At 38.0% G+C, this 20,050-nt stretch overlaps 1 protein-coding gene across 1 annotated transcript in view; it reads right to left on the bottom strand.

Annotated features, from left to right (window-relative positions):
• LOC121371403 (protein-cysteine N-palmitoyltransferase HHAT-like) overlaps window positions 1-20,050 on the bottom strand; it is a 59,722-nt gene that overhangs the window by 21,387 nt on the left and 18,285 nt on the right. The window contains exons 9-10 of the mRNA XM_041497273.1: window positions 19,475-19,676; window positions 6,644-6,788 (exon numbers count right to left, since the gene is read on the bottom strand). Coding sequence (XP_041353207.1) covers window positions 6,644-6,788; window positions 19,475-19,676 — 347 coding nt within the window. The remainder of the gene's footprint in view (window positions 1-6,643; window positions 6,789-19,474; window positions 19,677-20,050) is intronic.

The following is a 20,050-nucleotide window of genomic DNA, read 5'->3' as shown; positions in this document are numbered from 1 at the left end:
ATGACTGCTTGACTGCTAGCTACATTTTGTTAAAGAACTTATGTTTGTTCCTCTAATCAGCTACAATTTTAGTTCATGTTCAGTACAAATCACTTATTGCATAAGATTAAAATGCTAAGATCATGTTACATATAGATGACCATAGCGTCGACAGCTAGGCAGTAATTGAAGTGAAGGATTTCTGATGGACTTTTAGCTTGCAACTCTCATGTTATGACTGACTTGTAACGGTAAAAAAAATCTGTGTCACCGAGTGGAAAAACAAAATCTAGAAAAATATTACAAAAGGAAAATGGTATAATAATAATGATAATAATAATAATAATAATAATAAAAATAAAAATGTTTATAAGTCAAAATATGGCCTGACCTAAAAACATTGATTATATGTTTACCCATTAAGAATGAGGTCTTATATAGATTAATGAAGCAATACTGTTATAAATTGAAACACCTTTCTTCTTCATCTTTTAACAACTTTATATAAAAGGAATTCAAGAGAATCCATTTACTTTTTTCATGTATTAAATCATACTTTGATGATGATAATAAATAATGTGATAATGGCCATAGAATTTGTATTTGCTAACAGATATTTCCTTATCATTGGTTGTTGGACGTAATACTTTTGTGTTTTGAAGATTAACATTATAGGAATTTAAATCGATTCTCATGATTTATATAATTATATAAGAATCAGATTCACGGATTCCCACTCAAAATGTAGGCCTGATATTTTGTGAACTTAACATCATTTGTTGGAAAGTGCCTATAAAAGATACCATGCTGTTATATGGAAGTATTTTGGTCTCCAAACATACTAGATCAATTTGGGTCCCCGTTACCACATCTGATACCCAGTACAATGACAGCCATTGAATAAACAAAGCAACAAGATGTCATTAAACAAACCATTGTTTCCTTCTTATTGATTTCACTGTTCGTGTACATGTATTCATGTTACTTTGTAGAACGTAGAGAACCTGAGACCAAATCATTATGAAGGAATCAAAGGAACAAGGTAATGACTTGGCAAAATCCTTCTAAATTAATAAAGAATGAAACCATGTTTTAGGCCAAATAGATGGCCAGAAATAGCTTTTTAATGGAATAATTCAGGGGTTGATATAAAATTTTGTAATGGGGGCGGGGATAAAAAAAAACAAGTGAGCTGATTTCCTGATAGGATTATTATTATTTTTATTTTTTTAAAGGGGTGTGTGTGTTTCAGCTGTCATGCTTCCCTAAAAATTTCAAATAATGATGCTCAGACATGTTTTCAGGGCAATTTAGCATTGTTGTATACTACTGTTCTGTTTGGAACATTTTGTGTGATAAAAATTTACAACTGTTTATGAATTATATCTGTATGCCAGACCGTCGTTCCCCTTTGAATGGAAATTTATTAAAGTGCTTATGGCGATAAAGATTTAGACCGACTTTATTCAGGTCAGTTGACTATAATTGCTTGGACATTTTAATTATTAAATATATGTGATTACACGAAGGTTTAACCAAAATTAAAACTTAAGTTAATATATTAATAACAGTAAGCATACTGTTTTATTGTTTTACACGGTCGTAATTTTAAGCTCTTCATTTTGTTGTGTCAAGCAACAGCCTCATCATCCCATGTTTTTAATATTAAAGCAGGAAAAACTGTTTATGGGGCAGATTGTACAAGCTCAGCACTGTGGACAGTTTCTAGACAACCGGTCGTGAATCGATCTACTATATTTTATGGATAATTTAAAGAATTTTAAAATGAGAAACATTTCAAAAAAGCATTTCGGGGGTGGGGGTGGGTGGGTGGGGGTCATGGGAGCTCTAGAGCCCTCTGGTCTGACCAATAACACTTGACTGATGAACATTAATTTTGATTTTAACATTCAAACATGCATTAAGGACCAACTGAACGATGTACTCAACACATTTTATTTACGGTTATATAGTGTAAGACATATGGTTAAGGACCACACAGATATTGAGAGAGGAAACCCACTGTTGCCACTTCATGGGCTATTCTTTTTGATTAGCAGCAAGGAATCTTTTATATGCACCATCCCACAGACAGGGTAGTACATACCATGACATTTTATATACCAGTCATGGTGCACTGGCTGGAACGAGAAATAGCACAATGGGTCCACTGTTGCCACTTCATGGGCTACACTTTTTGATTAGCAGCAAGGGATCTTTTATATGAACCATCCCACAGACAGGGTAGTACATACCATGACCTTTGATATAACAGTCATGGTGCACTGGCTGGAACACAATGGGCCCACTGACGGGGATCGATCCCAGACCTACTGTGCATCGAGCAAGCACTTTACCACTGGGCTATGTCTCGCCCCCAACTGAACAAATAAAAGAGAAGTTAAATGCATAAATTTACTTTTAAAAATAATAATTCAAAGACATTTTACCTACCTACAAACGTTATTATCCATAACAAGCTTTAAAAGTTTCAGCACATTAAGTGAAAACTATGTATTTAATATTTACTTACAAAGTAGCCATTTTAAAAGGTTTTGGGCAAATAATTTAAAAAAAAAAAAATTTAAACTACAATTTACTTACATTTTCTTGCTTGAAATATGAATATCGGTATCTCTAAGGCCAGTAGACCGGCCTTGGTGGCGTCGTGGCAGGCCATCGGTCTACAGGCTGGTAGGTACTGGGTTCGGATCCCAGTCGAGGCATGGGATTTTTAATCCAGATACCGACTCCAAACCCTGAGTGAGTGTTCCGCAAGGCTCATTGGGTAGGTGTAAACCACTTGCACCGACCAATGATCCATAACTGGTTCAACAAAGGCCACGGTTTGTGCTATCCTGCCTGTGGGAAGCGCAAATAAAAGATCCCTTGCTGCTAATCGGAAGAGTAGCCCATGTAGTGGCGACAGCGGGTTTTCTCTCAAAATCTGTGTGGTCTGTAACCATATATCTGAGGCCATATAACCATAAATAAAATGTGTTTAGTGCGTCGTTAAATAAAACATTTCTTTCTTTCTTTCTCTAAGGCCAGTAGGAATGACATCTGGAGGGGGTGGGGACACAATATCTTATGGGGGGTCACAACCCATGTTTTTATCTTTATTTTGAGTAAGACAAAAGAAAAAACCATAAATGTTCATCCTTGAGCACATGGGGGAGGCAATATCGATTTTTGTATAAAATAATTTTGAAAGTACAAATTTATAATGTTTTCCACTGGCCAAATAAAATTTTAAACGATTTGACTAAATTATTCCAAATGTATTTATCCATATAATGCTTTACATTTAAAACATATTATGTTAAGATTGTGTTTAAAACCCCCAAGAAAAAAGCAGGATGTGTGCTTATTTTGTTAGGGGAACAAACGGAAGTCTTGAAAACTCAGAATATTCCCTTTAATTCCTGACAGTATGACTTCTGAAAATGTCATTCTAGATGAGGAACATTAGTCAGTAGTCATTAAATAACCTACTGATTAGCACAACTAATTCACTACTTTCCTGCATGACTGTAATGTAATTGTTTGCACGGTAACAATGACATTTTTTTTGAAAATAATACCATCCTAGATTATTAAGCCATTAACTTTTCAGTTCAGTCTGTGCTGAAATAAGAGACCACGTTAAACAAACTATTTCCTCAAATATATTTTTTTCGTACATGTATACAAAATTATTTCAAGACAAAGTCCAGTTTGGCTTTTTTACAAATATTAAAATGACCAGAAACACATTGCATATACAGACACTGATATTCTAAACAAGAAAATATATTTAATACCGGTATGTAAGTTTAATCATAGAAATATTTTATTAGTCGGAAACATCTTACAATGCAGCAAACTCAGGCATGTCCCTTTAAGTGTTAAAACCATAAAACAAATAAACATTATAGTCCAGTTGCTTAACATTGCAAGTCACATTTGACATACAGAACTTTACAAAAACAACATTACACATCACTATAGTACATAAAATACAAACTTGCCAAACACCAAACATGATATCAAAATATCTGTTGCGAAACAGCAGTGCTTCAAAATCGGCCATGCTGCTTTTCAATAATTGGATCTCCATCATTAATGGTGTAATTTTCAATGACTATGTTCATTCATTAGCATCATTATGGTCTATGGGCAAAGACTTTATACACAGCTCTAATTTGATGATTTCTCATTAATCAACCATTTCACTGATGAATAATATCTACTACGCAGTTCAACAGTTTAGTACTACTCTTAAAGTGAAAGACCCTAGTTTTTAAACACAAGAGCCATTCTGGTTAATTTACATTACAAGTTACTTACATTTTATTGTTAAAAATATCACAGTGTTTCTGTGACATACTGATGCTTGCAATACCCTGAAATACATTTTTAACAATTCAACATCACAGACTCATTTCACTTTATTGTAACTTTATCCAGATGTCTTACAGGTTTGTAGATTAACCAAACTTAGTGAGACTTTTAATAAGTATAAACTAGGGTTTGTGACTTTAATAAACAAGACACAGTTTAGCAGAAGTGTGCTTGTTTGAAAGTTAACGATTAAATCAACAATTTCTGTAACAAATTATATATAATGCTGGACACAATTCAATGAAGAAGAAATGTGTTTTTTTAATGACACACTTAACATATTTATTATTACAGTAATATGGTATCAGATATATGGTAAAGAACCACAAAGATAAATAAGAGAAAACCTGCTGTCACCACTCCAGGGGCTACTCTTTTCGATTAATTAGCAGTAAGGGATCTTTTATATGCACCATCCCACAGACAGGATAATACATACCACAACCTTTGTTACACCAGTTTTGGAACACTGAGTGCAATGAGAATGCAACTCAATGATTGATTGCTTGACATGTAAAATATTAAGTAATCATTTCTTTAATAAACTGCATCCACAGCAATAATCTATTAATTTTTTTTAAAATAATTGCATGATAAGAGTGCTTGCATGATATGCACTCAGCATTTCAAATGTTATGGGGAACACGTTTTAATTGTATCCTGTGATCACTGAAATCCATCAGAAACTGTTATTTCAGTAAGCATGGTAATGGGGTATTATGTTACCTAATAATGGGAAAAGGCTTTCAGTTGGATGAGTTTTGCCGATACACTACTAGAAACAATTTTTTTTTAAATCTAGAGGCCTGTGTACTGGGTTGTAGGATCATCTAACTCGGTCGATCCTACAAGTTATTTCAGATCCCAACCAGTGCTATAACTCATATACTGGCAGTGGTATGGGCTGTCTTGTCTAATAAGGGAGAAACAGCATCCAAAACATATTTTGCTATTAAATAGCATTAACCTGTATTGCAGCAGTGGATTGGTCATTTCTAACACTAGGACCAAGTGTCACAAGTATAATAAATATATGACACCACAAATAATAGATACTGAATACAGGAATTCTGTCCCGGATCGGGCCCCTGGCTATCCAGATACGGAACCCAGGACAGACATGCTCGAAACCTCTGTGGTATATGAGCATGGCAAAATTCATACACACACATACACAATGAATACAGTATTCATTAAGGTTGCATACCACCATTCAATTTTGCAAATATCTCAATACAATTTCTATGTTAGAATGTATTCTGTGAAAAAGAGGATAACATTGAGTTGACTACTTGACTGTATATTAGCAAGTACAGTCACTTGTTAACTACCGTACAGTCACATTGAATATAGGTTGACTATAAAATGTTTGAGTTATTCACCCTTAAGTAAGAGCACCCCCTCATTTTACTCTAACATAAGTGGCAGGTTACCCAGGTCATTACGTTCACTTTTTTGTCTAGGAACCTTCTATTTTTTATGGAACCAAGTAACAAATTTAAGTGCCTATTTTTTTTAGGCACCAAGTAACCATTTTTAGGAGCCATGTTTATATATGGTAATATTCCCATATATTGTACCAGTATATGGGTTTGTGTACATCTGTGTGCATGTGTATGCAAAACTGTGAACTTATCTATAAGTGCCTGTTGCGTATTACATCACACAGTAAATTCTATGTCTACCATGAGGCTTTGATGTAATAATCCTGATGAAACTACTTTACTAACAATGTCATAGCTGGAGTGGCAGTCCTCCTATATACGAAACCCACAACAGTATTTCATTGATGCATGCTGTTATTAATTTGAACAATTTCTAAAGTTGATGTTAAGCGGAAATACAAATTAAGTTTGAAAAAGATTTTGAAAATAAAAATCAACTGCACATAAAACGTTATAAGGTTTCACGTAATTCAATATTTTAATTAATTTAATGCATATACAAATTATTAATATTATTTCAATGATTTTTCTGTCTGCTTTTCAATTACTATGCATTACATATCATTAAAAATAAATGTAGTTAGGTAAGTACTTTCCATGAAAAAGAGAAACAAAAAATGCCCCAGAGTCATAACATGTTTATATCATTTTGGTTTGGTCGCCAAGGGGGAACCATAAAATACAGTGAAAATATGACTATCACCGAATCAATCTGCTCCAATTCACAATGAAGTTCCATTTGCCATCAGTTACGGTTCCAGCATACACCTTGACTAGCACAGCATACATCTCAACTATCACAGGTATCTACTTTACTGAGTAAACTTATAACCTACCTTTGGTGACGAGTCTTTCAAAGAAGATAGAGCCAACCTCTTCCCCACCGAAGAAGAAGAAGATCGCAAATGCCGACAGTAGGAACAACGGCACAACTAGAGTAGCATGGAGACGTCGAACACTGGCTGGAGACAGCAACTCCGTCTAAAATCATAAATCAACATAGCTACAAGTACATGTACAACGAAGACGTCAAACACTGGCTGGAGACAGCAACTCAGTCTAAAATCACAAATCAACATAGCTACAAGTACACGTAGAACAAAACCGAAGAAAATAATCCATCTATTACAGGCTTCAAGTATAAACATTGTTTCAAAATAATAAGAATAATGGACTACAGGTAGACAGTTACTTCACCACCTTTGCTTTAACATGCTACCGGCATCGATGGTATAGAAAGAAATGTTTTATTTAACGACACACTCAACACATTTTATTTACAGTTATATGGCGTCAGACATATGGTTAAGGACCACACAGATTTTGAGAGGAAACCTGCTGTCGCCACTACATGGGCTACTCTTCCGATTAGCAGCAAGGGATCTTTTTATTTGCACTTCCCACAGGCAGGATAGCACAAACCATGGCCTTTGTTGAACCAGTTATGGATCACTGGTCGGTGCAAGTGGTTTACACCTACCCATTGAGCTTTGCGGAGCACTCACTCAGGGTTTGGAGTCGGTATCTGGATTAAAAATCCCATGGCTCAACTGGGATCCGAACCCAGTACCTAGCAGCCTGTAGACCGATGGCCTGCCACGACGCCACCGAGGCCGGTGTATTGGTTGGTATAGTGGTTAAACCATAAGGCTGGTAGGTACTGCGTTGACATCCCGGTACCGGCTCTCACACCGAGCGAGTTTATCGACGCAGCGGATAGGTGTGAGGTCACCACACACACTTCTCTCTCACAAACCACTAACTCACTGTCCTGGACAAACAGCCCAGATAGCTGTGGTGTGTGCCTATCACAGGGTGCTTGAACCGTAATTGGGTATAAGCACAAAAATAAGTACCCCCCCCCCCCCCCCCCCCCAAATATAATTCATTAACAGACTTCCTGATAATTTGAGCAGTTACATGTACAACCTTGTCAAAATATCCTTTGGACTTTACCTTGTGTAATTTTGAAACTTATTATCAAGCAGTATTTTTCTATATGTTAAAGAATGACAAAGTACTCAGGGACAAATGTAGTCATTGTAACGAGGTCTACTGTGTTAAGTTTTCTGTGTACTAATTTTGATGATATGTACAATGTATGCAGATGACCATGGGAGTAATTACAGAACACATTGATCATTAGTGTATGATTATATATACATAATGTAAGACATGAACATTTATAATTATATATTATCTCCTACAGTAACCTTGACTGGCAAAAAGATAATAATAAATGTTATTATATCCTGCTCATAGAATTATATATTTTTTCTCTCTAATTTTCATTATTATTCATACTTACCTAGTACTAGCACAACAACAATGCTATACGACCCTGAGTTATAACCTCCACTGCAGATTTATCTCCCCTTGCCGGATGTATAACCTACACCCGCGCATGGGTAGACTGTATATCCTCGTTATCGATTCAAAGTCCGGAATGACTGAATAAAAAAAGACCTACCTCAGGGCGGGTGGGAGGTAACGGTTGTTGTGCTAGTACTAGGTAAAGATGAATAATAATGAAAATTAGAAACAAATTTTCTAATAGTCTTATTCAACTTACTGTACTAGCACAACAACAATGCTATAACAGACGTGATATAACACCGTTAAAGCACGAGAATTTAACATTAAAGGGAGGAGGTAAGAAAACAAGGACTTACCCATTCAACCAGTAGTGTTCGTCTCAAGTAATGATACAGTGAAAAAGCAACCCACATCACACGAGGTATAAAATGTCAAAGTGACTTTTAAATTGAAGAACTACAACCCCAATTAAAAGTAAACCAAGTTAACAAGGTGAGGAAACCCGCACACCAAGTAATGGTAAAAGACACTCAACTGCCCTAGATAGTCAACCATCCACTCCCCACTCTGCAAAAAGGAGGTGGAGAACTATCTCCCAGAAAGACTGCCACTAGCAACCGGGCGAAATAAGGGTCGCCCCCTACTCGTGGCCCTGCGCACCGAAACGATTCGCTGCCCTGCACTGACTGATTGAATCCGCCGAGTTCCATCCGGACCAACAGCCATATCACAGAAATAAAACCGGTCAAACGTGTGTCAACCTTTCCAAAACCCCGCACTCATGACCTTGAAAATGTCCAAAGAATCATGGAAATTAAGGGAAGCAGAAATCGCCCGAATCTCATGAGGTTGAACGGAGAAATTCCGCTGAACATGATCACCCACCTTCTCATATGCCAGTTTGATGGTTGCAGCAATCCATCTCAACAAAGCATTCTTCGTAATGTCTCCTGGTTGGCGTGTGAAAGAGATAAACAGTCTCTTAGTGTTTTGCTGGAGATTTCTAGTACGCTCCAAATAGAATTTCAAAGCCCGCAGCGGACAAAGAAGTCTATTAGAATTATGCGCAGAAAGCGTACGAGATAAACACTGAATGATGGCCGGAGGAAACTCTTCCCCTCCGTAAGCAGATGTCGATTGTCCACCCACCCTCATCCCGGCTGCTTCCCACCCCTGGGCGGAACCACGAAAACGTGCCGGCTTCCCCCGAAAACATCCCTGTTTTGATGAACCACGGGCATTACCCGACTGCATGCCCGAATCAGACACCACAGGGATCTGATAACGGTCAAGAAAAGTCGATTTCTTAACAGGTGGAGGCTTAAAAGTAGACGCTGCCTGGTGCTTACGAGCAGTTCGGGACTGAGCAGCAGGGACGAATTTCGCCACTTCTTGGTCCATGACCAAGTTAAAATTGGTCCCAAAAAGTAAGGTTTCCCTTACTGAGCGACTACGAAAGTAGGTTTTAACCTCACCCGTCGCTCTCAGTCCCGCCAGGTAGTGATCCCGGTTATTGACTTGAAAAAGAAGTTTAGATAACCTCTCCAACGTCTCTAAATCCATGAGTGGCACACTGACATTAGGAGCTGGGTGGCAGCCTGTCTTCACCCTAGCGGAAACGACCGCTGGATGTGAAAAGAAGGAAGCCCCCAATGTCTTATACGAAGACGTGGACAAAACCTTCGCCGCAGACAACAGTTTCCTGGTAGCTAACGCTGCCGGAAACTCTTCCACCACCGCCCCCAAAATACAATCGCTACCCGCAATCAAAGCATCAATCTCCGCAAGAGATTAATGCGCCTCGTGTGCTAACGGCAAGCCGAAATCCTGCCGCGGGGCGTCCGTCGTTAAAGGCCGGTTTCCAAATGAAACACCCTTGTAAGACTGAACAGCCTCCTCCGACGGAATTGCATCCGCGCACACCAGTCGAACCGCCTGGTAATCATAATCGCCGTCTGGCGTACCATCAGCCAAATTGGGAATCTCATCGAGCACCAACCTGGTGCCGACCCTTCCCCCACACCACATACTGATTCGGAGGGAAAATCCTCTTCCGAAGAAGAAATTTTCTCAACGACGTGCCATGCGCTGACCTTAACGGAAACGAAACTGCATAGGCAGGACGATGCGGCACGGCCGAATCTGCAAGCTGGTCCAACCCCGGTCTCGCTGGAAACCCTGGCGGTGGAGGGACTGGTGGAGGTGATTCCCCTAGCCAGGCCATGAAATTCTCGAAAAGAGAAACATACACATGCAGTCCCCCCCCCGAGTCTGCCCCTGAGGGCAACCCGAAACCATCAGACCCTGAACGAAAGGTTCCGCCCACGCAGTCGAGGTATAACGCCTGGAACATCTACCACGATCTAACAAGTCCGGATTGACCATCGGTGTAGACACAAGCACCCAAGAAAGCTGCAGTTTCCCTGATCCCTGCCGAAGCAGACAACGGGACTGGTGGTGTCGGTTGAACCGGACCGTCAGGAAATTCGTACACGTACGATTCCTGCGCCGAATTCTGAACCCAACGTACCACGTGTGGATTAGCCAACCCAGTTGACGTAGCCACATGCGAACGATCTAAAAGTTGATGACGCTGTACAGGCGCCCCAACAACAGAAGGGACGCCCACTGGCGTCGCACCCGTAACAACGTCACCTGGCTCCGTGACCGAAACAATGTTGTGAGACTTCGCGATTTCGCCAAGTGGCTCAATCACCGAAAGATGCACTGGCCTAAACGGCGCCCTCGGACGCCACAACCAACCCTGCACCAGAAATCTGGTGAGACAAATGGCACCGCGAAGCAGACTTCATTCTAGAGCTAATCGACCCCTCCACAGAAGGACCAATAACCCTGCCCCCATCAGCAAGATGGGAGTCGGAACTGAGAGACACAGTCATTCCTGCCACGACTGCACTCCCTCCGACTGACGCCCCCATTACAACCGTAACAGGCGCCGCCTCCACCAATGGAGGCAAAGGCAAATCCCCAAGTGGAACGGAGCCCAACCTGGAAGAAACCTTCGGGTTTACTGGTATCACCATGAAGATGGTGAACAGACGAGGAGGCGCCCTTGCTCTTTGAACTGGACACCGACTTGCCGACCGACAGCAAATCGGTATGGAGCACGATCCCAGAGGTTGCCACTGTGCTCCGCCCATCCCATTCACGTCTAATCATCCTTTTATGCTTGGCGTCTTTTGACAGCTTCTTAGCCTTCCCCCACGTAAAGGGGGACCAATTTACACAGATATGACACTGGCGTTCATAACAACAAGAATGACATGCCCGACATAACAAATGCTGATCAAACTTGGGCAGTCATTTAAGACAACCCCCCTCGGCACACACAACCAACCGGTTGGAGCCCGAGGAAGCCGTGTCAGACATTAACCTGTGTAAATCACCCAAAAGACCTCATATGACAGAGTAAAACAAAATTACAAATTAATAAACAATTTAACAATTTGACAAATTTTTTACTACAGAACTCGAACACGACTGCAATGGAGGACTGCAGAATCAAAAACGAGGATATACGGTCTACCCATGCGTGGGTGTAGGTTATACATTCGGCAAGGGGAGATAATTCTGCAGTGGAGGTTATAACTCAGGGTCGTATAGCATTGTTGTTGTGCTAGTACAGTAAGTTGAATAAGACTATTATAGAACAATTAATTCTGTACTCATACAAAGCTATTACTGTATACAGAATATTTCTGTGGCCACAATATGAAGAAAACAAGATTATAAATAAGAGAATACTACATGAGTGGTTGTCAGAGATACCATTTATCTTAGGAGTTGTTTGAAAACGTATCTGACAGCAAACGTGACATAGATACGTTTTTAAACAATGTGTTTTAAAGTTCAATGGAATATAGTGGGCAAAAATTAGTATTCAATTTCTTACTTATCTTAAGAAACAACAACCCAGGTTTAAAATAAATTTAAAGGTCTTATTTATGGCACTTGCACTTGTTAACTTATGCAGCCCGGAGTAATCCGTTTTATGTTAACTTCACATCACAGAGCAATCAATTTCAGGGCTCACATAGGAAACAATTTGGTTGTAGCCAATTTTCAGAAACATGTACTGTGAAACCTCTTAAGACTGGACCCTCTGTAAACCTCTCAAAACTGGACACTTTACAGTCCCTTTTTAAAAGCTAAGACAAAACTCTATCTCTCTAAACTGGATCCCTCTTATAACCAGACATTTGTCTTGGTTACAAGGGTGTCTGGATTAGAAGAGTTTCAAGGTATATGATATTTCCTTGAAAATTATCACAATGTGACTATTTTAAACAAAATTTTATTAGCCATTTTCTATAAAAAAAATAGCAGTATGGTGAGTTTTGAATTTCGATTGTGCATTTCATTAGAAAGTATGGCTGAGGCAACTGGGTCATCAGTTAGGAGCTGCCATGCAATCTTATGTCTCTAAATTGATAACAGATATACCTGGTGTGTGATTTAATGCCGAGTGGTATCATAAATAATGTATATTCTCACCAACAGGTGTGTAAGACTAGTGTTTTAACATCTAATTCACCAGGGGACAATATTTTGAAATCTGAAGGAACCGGAAGTCGATTCACGTGGTTTTTACCTAGGTAACCAATTGTTCGGTTAAATGAATTATATTTGCGAAACCCGTGGGTTACCTGATCGGTTACCTCAAAATTACGTTGAAATTATATTTTAAATACATCAGTTTTTAGCTGAAACATAAAGTTAAAACAAATACAAAAGAAAACATTTTACAAAAAAAAAAATGTCTTTAATACTTGCTAAAGTTAACAATATTATAAAAGAACTGAATATCGGCCCCAGTATTGAAATAAAATACAGAGGCGTACGCCCCTGTGTATTTTATTAGCATTACGCACGCCAAAGGTGTGCCCAAGCGAGGATATTCAGGGGGCCTCCTGTGAAAATTTTGAAAATCAGAACGCCTGTAATCTTTTTTCGAGTCAATAGAACAATTACAGACAGCCTCGACCTATTCCCGGATTTTGTTTTTGCAACAATTAAAATCAAACAAGCAAAGATGACAGTACTTATACCACCTTTCAATTATTACCTTTAAAATATTGGTTGAGAAAATGATAAAGAATTATAGTCTGAATTTTGTTGGAATGCTTTAAAAGAAGAAAAAATTAATAAATCATTTAAATAATCTGTCATTCAGCTCAAAGTGAAGAAAACCTCCACCAGAAAAGCCACTGCTACACTCATTGCTAATAATTAATAGGATATTTTTGGTACAGTAGATGAGAACATTCCACAGCCTACTACTAGCCTGACACCATATCCTTTTAATACTCAAATTAATTCCCTGGCCCAGTAATAACTGTACTTAATCACACCAACATTATACAGGCTCTAATCAGCCTGAGTACACTCGGCTAATTCTCCTAACACATACAGAACTACAGAACTACTGGAAAATCAAGAAAAACACCTGAAGACAAACACAACATATTTGTCTGCCTAAAGGCTTGCAGCCTTATGCACACACCAGGTAGCATAGTAAAAACAAACATCTCATTAATCACCCTGATTAAACACCCATAACAAATATCAACCACCTAATCAAAATCAGGTGTATGTTTTGATTCGAGCAACAAACAGTCATGTATTCTCATATAATGAATGCAGGAAATAAATATTTATGTTTTGCTGAATGCTACCAAATATGCGAGCTGTAATTATGGTGTTACAATACTTTCACTTTTAATAATAAACATTATCTCCGTAGACTATTATTAATGCATATTTATGTACTAATGAATATAAAGGTAATTATTTGTTTTGCTTGACAACTGTAATTAATATTTTGCAAACAGATGTGTCCTGTTCACCTTTCACACTAAAAACTGTGTCCATGATTTCCATATCTACAGTTGAAATTATTTGTAAATAGTAGTCACAAATAGTCAGATATATAAATGTAACAGAAGGAAAATATTTATTATAACCATATAGTGTAATATTCTATATTAGCGAGTGGTAAGGCAGAAGCAATGATGTAACACAATGCCATCATTTTGAGGGGGTTTTCAAGATATAAAAAAATACATAAATCTGAGAAATTCAAGTTAATGATTGATTAATAAGGTGTAAAATCAACAGGGGCCAGTTGTTCAAATGTTAAGCAGCAGGCGATCTTTTATATGCACCATCCCACAGGTAGGATAGCATACACCACAGCCCTTGATATACCAGTCGTGGTGCACTGGTTGGAACGATAAATAGCACAAAATGTGCCCACCAGCACGGATCAATCCTAGACCGATCATGCATCAAGTGAGTAATTTATCACTGGGCTACGTCCCCCCCCCCCCCCCCCCAATCTCTCTAGTAACGCACCACCCAAATCTGTCAAATTTTTGGAATATCTTTGATACTGACGAAGGTATTGTCCAGTGATATCCCCACAGTTCTTATTTAGAACACTGTACATTTATGAGTTAATGCTGTTCACCAAACTGGTTTGAGGTTGGCAAACATTAGCTGCAGTGATTACGCATATCTATATAATTTTTAACTGAAAACACCACACTCATAAAATACTGTCACCTCACTAGCTGGTGATGTGGGTTATTAGAAAACAAAGCACAGAACAAAACACCTAATTATTTTCATTTTACACCATCACACATCACAAATACATGTATCATAATGGGTTTTTTAAAAAATATTACAGGAATAAAAATGAGTCAAAACAATTTCAGGATCTTAAAAAGTAAGGAGTTAGTGAATGTTTCAAGTAGAAATTTCAAAACGATATTTTTATATCACCAAACATAAACTAATTGGAGTACTAAGATTGATAACACACAATTCCATACATGTATGTGGAAGATCCAGAAAATATTTTGTGAGGGGGATGGAGGACTAACAGGAAAAGGACACATGGACCAAGTCATCAAAACGGCATCCAATAGAAAAGAAAATTAAAAGAGCAAAACAAAAAATGGAGTACTTGAATATTTTAGGATAGGGGTGGGGTGGGTGGGGTGGGTGGGGTGGATAGGTTAGACCCTTGGATCTGTTTCTGCACACCATTGTTTTGCTTTTGTAAACAAATAAATCTTAACACATCTTACCATATTTTCAATTAATATAGGTATATCATAAATGGTATCATTTTGTTAAATATAATATTTTCTTCAAGGTCTGTAACATTCATTAATCTGCAAACAAAAATTTATTAACATCAATTTTGCACTGAAAGTTTTTCAACGTTTTGAAAACAGAAGCATCATGCACCAAATTTATTATAAGTTATTGTAGGGAAAAAAAGAGAAAGAAATGTTTTATTTAACGACGCACTCAACACATTTTATTTACGGTTATATGGCTTCAGACATATGGTTAAGGACCACACAGATTTGGAGAGGAAACCCGCTGTCGCCACTACATGGGCTACTCTTTCTGATTAGCAGCAAGGGATCTTTTATTTGCGCTTCCCACAGGCAGGATAGCACAAACCATGGCCTTTGTTGAACCAGTTATGGATCACTGGTCAGTGCAAGTGGTTTACACCTACCCATTGAGCCTTGCGGAGCACTCACTCAGGGTTTGGAGTCGGTATCTGGATTAAAAATCCCATGCCTCGACTGGGATCCGAACCCAGTACCTACCAGCCTGTAGACCGATGGCCTAACCACGATGCCACCGAGGCCGGTAAAATGAAAGTTATTGTAGGGAGATCTTTGCAAAGTTGATGTCATTCAAATTAAAAAAACAGCAATATTATTACTATGCTTCACCACATTAAAAACAAAAACCTGATATACTTACTTTCACTTATCAAAATAGTTTCATAGTTACATATCACAGTGGTTTTTAATTTCATATTTTTACACAAACTATTAAGTTTAAAAAGATTTGAAAAAAGAAAGAAAAGTGTACCATTTGTCAAATATAATATAAACAAGTATTCTGTGAGGACTGCTAAAGCAATACATGTACCCTACTGAGCCCGAAATGTTTTCTTATCTCCCTCCTAAATTCAAGGGTCATACCTCTGTGAAAAGTGGGTAAATCACCATGATAGCTGAACTTGATCCAGGCTTCTGTCCCATTTATCAGTTACACAGAAATAAATCCATGTAACCCATGTCCTTTTCGCATAACCCATTATATCCAAGTAAAAAATGCTTCAAAGTTTGCGAGAACAAAAAATAGGTTATGCAAAATTAGATTTGCGCATGCATCGCGTGAACGAAACGACTGTTCTTGCAATTTTCAGAGGCCAGTGATCAGTAACAGTACATGATAAAGCTATAACATACAAGGTTTCATCTCAATATCTTGAGGCATTGCAATTTTAACAAATTGTCATATCCTCTAAGTTCAAGGGCCATACCTCTATCAAAAATGGGTAAATTGCCATGAAAGTCAAACTCGATCTGTAACAGTATATCATAAAGCTATACACAAAATTTCAACAATATCTCAAGGCCTTCTAACAAAAAAAAAAAAAAAAGGAGTGAAAAACACATTTTCACATCTCAAAAATTTTCAAGTCAATATCTCAAGGCCTTCTGAAAAGGTCTGAATAACAAATGTTCATATCTCCTAAGTACAAGGGCCATAACTCCATCAATGGATGGACGGACAGACAGAGCGACAGACAGGGTCTCACTACACAGATCACTTCCGGGTGAGAGTTCATTCATCACGGTCCACTATAGTTCCTAATTGTGACACATGTTATGGTTCACATATTCACTTCTAGGAAATGGTGAAGAATTAAAACAATATGTATGTTTAATGGTAAGCCTCCTGGCTGTATTTTGCCCATGTTATTTTGTAATATTGTGCATCGACCTTTTGGGACATGGGTATATAGCACAAGTGACAGCCGGAGTGAATCGGTTAATGAACCACCTGTTCGGACCGGTACTACAGCCAGATGCGGTCATATAGCAAGAAACTGAGACGGAAATGTTCTCAATTTTGGAGTGAAAATAAATGCTTATATAATGTACGTTTGCAATGGTGTATGTTGTTAGTGCCAACGAGAACCCGTTCTATTAGTAATCTTCGCTTCAAGTTTGGCAATTTAACATGGGTTTCAATGGCAGATGACATCTGTGTAGTGAGACCCAGGACGGAGATGAAACTTATAGTCATCTCCAGTTGGAAACTAATAAAACATTACCATTGGATATGTTATATTTATTGCATATGAAGCCAATACGATGGTGCAGAAAGTGTCTGTTGTCAACCTTAGTTTACATAATATATCCACATACCAGGGGTGGGGGAAAATAAAATTGTCAATCGGTCCCACGGGATGTCATCACTACCGGGGGGTGGGGGGGGGGGGGGGGGGGGGGGGGGGGGGGGGGGGGGGGGGGGGGGGGGGGGTGGGGGGGGGGGGGGTGGGGGGGGGGGGGGGGGGGGGGGTGGGGGAAAAGAAAGGAATACAAATAAAATTATAAAATCATTTAAAAGGTGATATTTGCCAAATAGTGTTTTAAAAACATAATCATAGTGGCATTTATATATTTATATCTTGAATCATGAATGCTAAACGATAAACATCAAAACATGAAAGAAAAACAAAATGTTTGATCACATCAGCGAAAAAAACAAATTGTATATATTTTACATAATGATAATGGAATAAATAATATAAAAAAGTAATAAAATAACGCATTTTAACTCCCATATATGTATAAAAAAAATTATGAGTATTCAGTACTGTGTCCTGAAAATTAATAAACAATAACACCGTTGGAGCGTTTGACAACTTGTGCTAGCACACGTTTAGACAATTAATAACGGTGTCCCCGATTGGACGACATTTGACCTCTACTGGCTCTAGAGATAGCCGGTATAGCTATTCCAGCTCACTCCCACTTGGTGGAAACCTTTTTTTAATTTTAAAATCCTTTATAATTATTTGATACACTACATTGAACAGTCAACAATAAATGCATTTATAGATTATTTCAGTATATTTTATGCTATTTCAAGCAGTTTGTATTTCACAAAAGCCTCTTGCCTCGGACTCGGACACTCGACCCGACAGAGCTCCGAACACAGGCGTTGACAAGTGTTGATTGTGACCAGTTGCAAACTCTGGGTCCTTTGTTTTAATTGGAGTGTAATACCTTGGTAGCTTTCTCACCAAGGATGGTGTTATTGTTAACATCTGTTTAATCTCGTGATCAGCTCAGAGGCTTTGACAGATGTCTAGCCTAGTGGCAGTGATACTGTTGTACATGTAGGTCCGACTTATGGCAAACTTTAGAATCATAGACGTCTGAAACACCAGTCAGTTTGACCACTATTTATTTATTTATTTATTATTATTTTAAATAATGCATAAGTCATCAATGTCTGGGCAGGCTGATCCAGTTGACAGATAGGAATTTGTTCCAATAATAGAAACGGACAGGTGCTTCGGACCGACAAGAATGACAAAAGTGGGACCGGCAAACACACGTTTTTTTTAAATAATTTCGGTCTCAGAAATCGAGAAATGGTCCCAAAACGGTAAAAAAGGGCTTTTCCCCCACCTGTGCCACATACACATTAAAGGGACTATCCAAGTTGGAAGCCATTTTAATAGGTTTTTGGCAAATAAAATTATTATTATATAGTTAAATTTCAATTTTCTTACATTTTCTAGCATCGAATATGAATATCTCTATAACCCATGCATTTCTGGACATCATAATGTTTTGTAGTATCTCAATGTCAATTATTGTCTAAAATAAGTTTGTAAGTATATATTTATTATTTTTTCCAATGGCCAAATTAATTTTGAAATAATACAGCAAAAGGTCACTCAAAATGTGTTTATACATATAATGCTTTGTATTTAAAACATGTTATGGTAAGATAGTGTTTCATAAAAACATAAAAAAGCAGAATATATGTTTACTTTGTTAGGTGAAACAAACGAAAGTCCTGTTAGTTCTGAGGGTATGCCTGATGTGCAGTCGGTTCAGGATCGATCTCCGTCGGTGGGCTCATTGGGCTATTTCTCATTTCAGCCAGTGCAACACGACTGGTACATCAAAGGCCGTGGTTTGTGCTATCCTGTCTATAGGATGGTGCATATAAACGATCCCTTGTTACTAATGTAGTGGGTTTCCTCTGTGACTTTTTCAAAAATGACCATATGTTTGACATCCAATAACCGATGATTAATAAATCAATGTAGCGTGTGTCCTCTACGACTGTGTCAAAAATGACCATATGTTTGACATCCAAAAGCAGATCTATGATTAATAAAACAAAACAAACTTTTTTCCTTTTTTGTTAAGTTCTGAAAACTCAGGATAGTCCCTTTAAGAACAAAGACAGAAAAAACCAGTTACCTCTAGTTTCACGATGGGTTTAGTCTGCTCTAACCATGCAGCAAACAACTCTACTGCCGATCCGAGGAAGTTAAAGATGCTCCACAGCAACAGATGAAACTCGGCCCCATGCCAGAAGTAGATATAAACGAAACACGTCAATGAACCCGCCAATCTCTTCAGCATGCCTGCCTGCGAACCTCCAAATGGAATGTATATGTATCTGAAATACATGTATACTAAATATGTTAAGTTTTTGCAAATATTTCGGAAGAAGTATTGCTTATAAAATACTGACTACTGCACATGACATAGTGATAAGTTCATTAAAAGTTGATTTTGAACTGGATAAGACTGAAAATTACAAAGTACATTGATTGATCATGAACATAAATATTAAGTTTTAATATTCAAAGTACAATTATGGTATCTTCTTTTAAATTTGTAAGACACATTTTTGGTTTTGTTTTTATTTTCTATACCTTTCTTTACATAAATCTATTTATTGCAAATTAATCAGTCTCTTTTTCTTTCCACTAATGCTAAATACTGATTAGAAATCACACTGGACTTCATCAACTTTTTAATAGTACGTCT

Source organism: Gigantopelta aegis, chromosome 4 (assembly GCF_016097555.1).
Source record: "Gigantopelta aegis isolate Gae_Host chromosome 4, Gae_host_genome, whole genome shotgun sequence".
Taxonomy (NCBI): domain Eukaryota; kingdom Metazoa; phylum Mollusca; class Gastropoda; order Neomphalida; family Peltospiridae; genus Gigantopelta; species Gigantopelta aegis.
Note: the sequence above shows the minus strand (reverse complement) of the source record. Positions and strands in the feature narration are given on the sequence as shown.